This window comes from Sinocyclocheilus rhinocerous, unplaced genomic scaffold (genome assembly GCF_001515625.1).
Source record: "Sinocyclocheilus rhinocerous isolate Xijiao unplaced genomic scaffold, SAMN03320098_v1.1 scaffold262, whole genome shotgun sequence".
Classification (NCBI taxonomy): Eukaryota; Metazoa; Chordata; class Actinopteri; order Cypriniformes; family Cyprinidae; genus Sinocyclocheilus; species Sinocyclocheilus rhinocerous.
In genome coordinates this window covers 144,329-150,330 of record NW_015641038.1, presented here as the reverse complement: position 1 = coordinate 150,330, position 6,002 = coordinate 144,329, and the positions used below count along the sequence as shown (strand labels likewise).

Sequence of the window (6,002 nt, the reverse complement as noted above, 5' to 3'; positions counted from 1 at the left end):
CACAGAATAAGGCACGCAATATATTTCATAGTATTTAAGCAGTGATAAAGGCATTGCATTATAAATATACTTTATTTTAATGAAAATTATAATAATAAGAACTCAGATAAACGGTATATTGCCGTAGTCGTGTGTTCATTAGTCACGTTGAATCAATGAAAGCAGTTGAATCTTCTGTTTATTCAGCTGCAGCTATAGGCATTTTCTGGATTTCTTCTGCAAGGCGTATTTGGAGTTTCAGCACGAGAGTGCCTTCTGGCCTTTGGATGGAAATTTACTGCTGATCACAGAACCGTGCTTCACTGAAAGATACACATGACAAATCACAGCTTCTGTCGAATCGCGATCTCGATCTCGATTCCATTTCGATTTATCGTGCAGCCCTAGTCCCACCCAAAACTCACACTACTGGTTGAACCAATGTTTACACATTAGGCAAAGTAACAAATCTTCTATCTGTTGAGTACCTTTTCACTAAGGCTGTCTACATCTGACAGGAGCCGGAACTCACAGTCACCTTCCTCCTCTTCCTCTTGTTCCTCAGTTATGTTCTTGTTCCTGTGGGGACAGTTGAAGGGTATAAAGCATTTAGTATTTGGAGCAACAAAATACAAACTATAATTTTCAAGGATAGGCAATGAATCTATGTACACTGATCGTGTATGAGCACCTGATCGTTTCAGATGGTTTTTCAAAGGCAGGACTTGAGACTGATGGCAGCGACGAAGCAGCTAAAAAGAGGTTAAAAATAGTTTGTTACCTACAAAACTTAAGTTCAATATGTATCATATCATAATCATGTATCATTAACCCTCATTATAAACAAAACAAGACTTACACGGGCTTCCTGTGAACTTGCCAGAACAGAGAGCCAGCAGCTGGTCTATGTCTGTCTCTGAGCTGCCTCGACTCTCCCCTCTTTGCTCTTCTGGCTCCAAGGTCTTCTTGTTCTCCTTGGGCTTGGCGACTGGTTCTTCAGGCTGTGTGGCAAAAGCTCCAGAGCACAACCCCAGGAGCTCATCCTCTGCTGCAGGCTGAGAAGCCCCTGGCTGGGTCTTCCCTGATCCAAAGCCCCCTGAGCAGAGCCCTAGGAGCTCACCCATGTTAGCGTCCATGGCGTTTTCATCCAGACTGTCTAGTATAAGCTGCCGTTTGTGGGAACGGCTAGGCACGCCACGAGGACCGACATTTAAGAAGCCATCGGCATCCAGTAGCTGGGAGTGGGTGTCCTCCTCCAGTGAGAAACGACCCTGGGAATCCCCAGCCAGAGGGAGAGCGGACTCACTCGGGGACGAGGGAGCATAAAGGTCTTGAGAATCCTCCACAGGGAGGGAGAGGGAGGGTTCGGACATCTTACCTGAGCTCTGAAAAAGGAGAAGATTAATCATAAATATTTAGTGTCTGTTAAATTAGTAATTCACTAATATGGCAAATCATTGTCATTTACAACTCAAATTCAACTGACCACTGTCACCTTATGTGTATTTAAGATTTAGGAGGCTTAAATAAGTTTAAAGGTACAGTCACATTAGTGACATTTTGGTGAACTCGCAGCTTTTTGTTGGATGTTCTTTTTACCCCTAAGCGAAGAATGACAAAGAACTTTGCCATGATTATATCAGGGCCTTAAGTGTGACCACACCTTAATAATGACTTTCATATAACATGTGGTCATACAAATATTCACAATCAACCAAAAGACTGTGCAAATATATTAAAAGATCGTATAAAGCCACACTTGGCTTAACAGTCAAGCAAGAGACCCTCACCTTTGAAGCAGAGCCGAGGAAGCTGGATCTGAAGAGGCAGGGAGATGGAGAGCGGAACGCACTGTTGGACAGGCCTCTGCCTGCAGCTCTATTGACTGGCTGGTATGATGGGATCATTGAGCCCATCAGCTCAAAGCTATTGTCATGACTGTTGTCCTTAGCCAATGAAAGGGTGTCATCCTCCTCTGTGAAAAGAACCAAACTTCAGTCTGATTTCCCATATATTTGATATTAACGATACTAAAAGCGTGACCATTTGTCAGAGCAACAGATATAATAACTTATTGTTTTAAATAAGAAACTGTAAAATATAGTGCGTTTAAAGGGGTCATATGATGCAATTTAAATTTTTCCTTTCTCTTTGGAGTGTTACAAGCTCTTGGTGCATAAAGAAGATCTGTAAAGTTGCAAAGACTAAAGTCTCAAATCCAAAGAGATATTCTTATTTAAAGAATTTGCCACTGATGATTCAAACGCGAGTTTTGAGCAGTGAAGAGTAGCGCTTATTGTCATTTCTCCGATCATAAATGCAGACAGGGTTTTATGTTTACGCGGCGCAATACGCAACGCAAAGCGTACAAACACAGTACAAGTCATTACAATCAGTAATTATGCCCCCACTGGATGCAACAAATGCCTCGTTTGTAATGGGTTTTATCTCGTCGTGCCGGGACACATGGAAACCATAGACCGCATGATGGAAACACAGTATGGTAAGGGGCATAACATTTCTGTCACACGCTTGAGGTATTCAGCCAATCACAACACACTGGATAGCTGGCCAATCAGAGCACACCTCGCTTTTCAGACCGATGAGCTTGTAAAAATCGACGCGTTTCATAGGGAAGAAACAATAGTGTACATTATGTGGAAAATAATGTGTTTTTTTAACCTTAAACCGCAAAAACACATTGCATTACACCAAATAATGTTCTTTTTAGCAACATCATATGACCCCTTTAATATCCATACGCACTCACCCATTTTATTGTCAGCTTCATGGCCAGATGTGCCTAATCTTCTTACACCATCCCTGGACAGAAAAAGACATTCAGTTAGTATGGACTACAGAGAGAGTGTTGCAGCCCAATTAGGAAACATACACATACCCTGTGCGGGAACAGGAGTTGCCGGCAAAAAGCATCAATGTTCCATCAGTGTCCGCTGGAGTTGGAGAGGGACTTTTGAAGCCTGGGGAGGGGCATGTTTTCGCTGAAACGTCATCTTCACCTTCCTCTTTGTCCACCGCCTCTTCATCACCACCATCGCCCAACAATTCATCAACACCCTAAAAAAAGGAATGGAAAAAAAAAAAAAAAATTCAAACTGATGACTATAAAATGAGAAAAGTCGTGTTAAAGAGTAGTAGATCTGGAGAAATTATTACACAAGAACACCAACACAAGAAAATCCAAAAGTAATGCCAATTTCTAGTACCTCTTCATCCTCTGACTCAGTCATCTCTGCTTCCTCTTCTTCCTCACAATCCTCGTTGTCAAGGCGATGCAGAGCAGCTCTGCGCTCCCTCTCCTCCTTCCTGCGGATGGCCATGGCTTGTTGCAAGCGAGACTTCAACAGTACCAGTTTTTCTCCTACAAAAATGCAAACAAGGAATAATGAATACACATATTAAAACTGCTTCCATACCTACAAAGCGCTGTGATAAAAATAGTGACTGTACCTGGTTTGACATTTGCAGGTTCATCCTCTCCCTCATTGACAGTTATTGTGATTGATTCAGAGCGCAGTTCTTCCTGTCCTGAGGGGGCGCTGTCTTTCCTCACCACATTAAGCTGCAATGTGCGCTCTCTTTTAGGGCGAGGAGCAGGCTGGATGTGCTTCATGAAGCGTTCTTGTAGTGCTTTCAGAGCTATATCACACACACAAAATCAATCATCAACTGTGGAAAAGGGTGAAGGACATTTAAAAATTTATAATCCAAAAATCTCACCTGGGTTTTCCTGAGGTGGCTCCAGCTGGACAAAAGCCCCATCATCTGCACACAACTTCGCCACAGGAGGAGGATCTAGACCAAGCTCTTTTAGTCTGGCTAGTTTATCCTTGCGAGGTTTGAGCATCTGAGCAGCAGTCTGGGCTTGATCAACTGAGGCCTGTTGCTTTACTTGGTCCTTGTCTGGACGTTTAGCTCCCTCAGTTTCTTGCTCAATGGGAGTTTCTTTCTCTTGACCCACAGGTTTGGGTTCATCAGTTATGTCATGTTCTTCTACTGCTTCGTTTGAGGTCTGTGAGTCGCTATCATTGGTACGATTGTCCTGATGAGTGCTGGTGGCTGTGTCTGCTAGAGGTAGGGATATGGTGGAGGACTGGTTTTCCAGAGATGATTCTGTTGGAGGGCTTGAGTCCTGCTCAGGCATGTGCTGAGATCTTGTGGCTTGATCTGGAGGTGGTTGTGTAGTGCTCTCTAAAATACAAGCCTGGTAATTGGCAGACCTTGAGGACAAGTGAAAAAAAAGATTATATTGGTTATTTCCACTGTATGAACGTATACAGGAGATAAATTAGTTCATTAGTGATAAACTTGATCTCATACTTAAGCAAAGCCATGGCACGACCCTCTGGACGAGGTCTTCTCTTGAAGAACTGGTCAATACTTTTGGGCTCTGGCATGTAATATGGCAGATTGAGCATAGACTCTGCAAATGTAAAAGAAAACAGTGTCAGAAAGTAACTTTTTTTTTTTATCACGAGATGATATTTTCCCCATCTTCACAACATGTTTGGAGATTTTGTATGTTTTTGGAACTGTTTTCAATTTGAAAACATTTAATAATGTAAATTATTCGGAGTCATTACTCCGTTCTTCAGAGTCACATGATCCATCAGAAATCATTCTTAATATGCTGATTTGGTGTTCGAGAAACATTTAATCTTATTATCAATGTTGAAAACAGTTTTGCTGCTTGATATTTTTTGTGGAAACCGAGATACATAAAAAGTTCAAAAGAACAGAATTCACTTGAAATAGAAAACGTTTGTAACATTATAAATGTCTTTAAAGGTATTTATTTGCGTCAAAACCATTGCATGGTAGTGCATATATGTTAGTCCGAATTTTGCAGTCAATTTCAATTTTGCTACAATTTCAGTCTGACTTAAAGCATTTACATAACATTTTAAAAAGGCAAATAATTGTTTTAGTCAAACTTAAATCAAACTCTTAAAGGGTTAGTTCACCCAAAAATGAAAAATCTGTCATTATCGAAGATGAACGATGGTCTTATGGGTTTGGAACAACACAAGGGTGAGTAATTAATGACAGAATTTTCCTTTTAGGGTGAACTAACCCTTTAAAGTGCATGTAAATGCCAAGAGCCAAGCCTTTTAGCGCCTAGCAGATGTAACTTCTGACTGACCTCGCACAAGTCTCTGACTCTCACTGTGAAGCTGCTTGAGTGCCTCCTTGCTGGCTCTTGCTGCTTTCCTCTCCTGAAAACAGTTTGTTCAGGAAGAGCAAGTGAGTGATTTTGTTAGACTCCATTAACACAATCAATGTGCAGGGCTCGCAAAATTTCTAAACCCCTGGTAACCCTTCGGGCAGGTACTCTTCAGATTTTGGTAGCCGAAAATTTAACTAGCCCAATTAAAAAAAAAGACCTTTTTTTTTTTAAAAATATAGAAAATCAGATAGGAGTTTAAATGTATTCTCTGCCACGAGGTGGCGCTTTAGGAGCGCTGAAATATTGCGGTTTCCCAGGTAAGGGCTGTACACAAAGCAGCTCCGCACTCATAAACGCTGCTTTATCAGGAATTATAGGTAAAATGAAATTAAAATGCCAACGACACGTTTCTGAGGACAGTTAGTTACATTCAGATACATTCAAATAAAGACACCCGCGCGCCGCATTTGACTTGAAACCTGCAGTGCTCATATTTATTCAATGACATCATTGCCTTTTGAAGTTTAATCCAGCCATATGGCAACTCTCCGTCCCCAACTGTAAGACCTCTTGAAATTATAATTAAGACATTTCTTATACCATTTAACGTATTTAAAACTTTGTATGGCCTTAAGTTTGATACAAATCACTTTAGGAGTTTTTAAGGACCCGCGGGAGATCTGCATTTAAGATAGCCCGTCGGGCAGAGTGGTGATACATTTTGGTAGCCCGACTGGAAAACACAATAGCCCCGGGACGTCGGGCTAGGCGATTTTGTGCTACTCTACACTGCCCAAAAAACTCGCGTTTGAATCATCAGTGGCAAATTCTTTAA

At 41.5% G+C, this 6,002-nt stretch overlaps 1 protein-coding gene across 2 annotated transcripts in view; it reads right to left on the bottom strand.

Annotated features, from left to right (window-relative positions):
- Positions 1 to 6,002, bottom strand: part of LOC107754255 (claspin-like) — an 18,740-nt gene that overhangs the window by 9,372 nt on the left and 3,366 nt on the right. For both annotated transcript variants that reach the window (XM_016570630.1, XM_016570628.1), the window contains exons 6-16: positions 5,144 to 5,216; positions 4,321 to 4,423; positions 3,721 to 4,220; positions 3,451 to 3,639; positions 3,207 to 3,361; positions 2,879 to 3,057; positions 2,750 to 2,802; positions 1,770 to 1,954; positions 839 to 1,364; positions 671 to 731; positions 468 to 558 (exon numbers count right to left, since the gene is read on the bottom strand). In XM_016570630.1, coding sequence (XP_016426116.1) covers positions 468 to 558; positions 671 to 731; positions 839 to 1,364; positions 1,770 to 1,954; positions 2,750 to 2,802; positions 2,879 to 3,057; positions 3,207 to 3,361; positions 3,451 to 3,639; positions 3,721 to 4,220; positions 4,321 to 4,423; positions 5,144 to 5,216 — 2,115 coding nt within the window. The remainder of the gene's footprint in view (positions 1 to 467; positions 559 to 670; positions 732 to 838; positions 1,365 to 1,769; positions 1,955 to 2,749; positions 2,803 to 2,878; positions 3,058 to 3,206; positions 3,362 to 3,450; positions 3,640 to 3,720; positions 4,221 to 4,320; positions 4,424 to 5,143; positions 5,217 to 6,002) is intronic.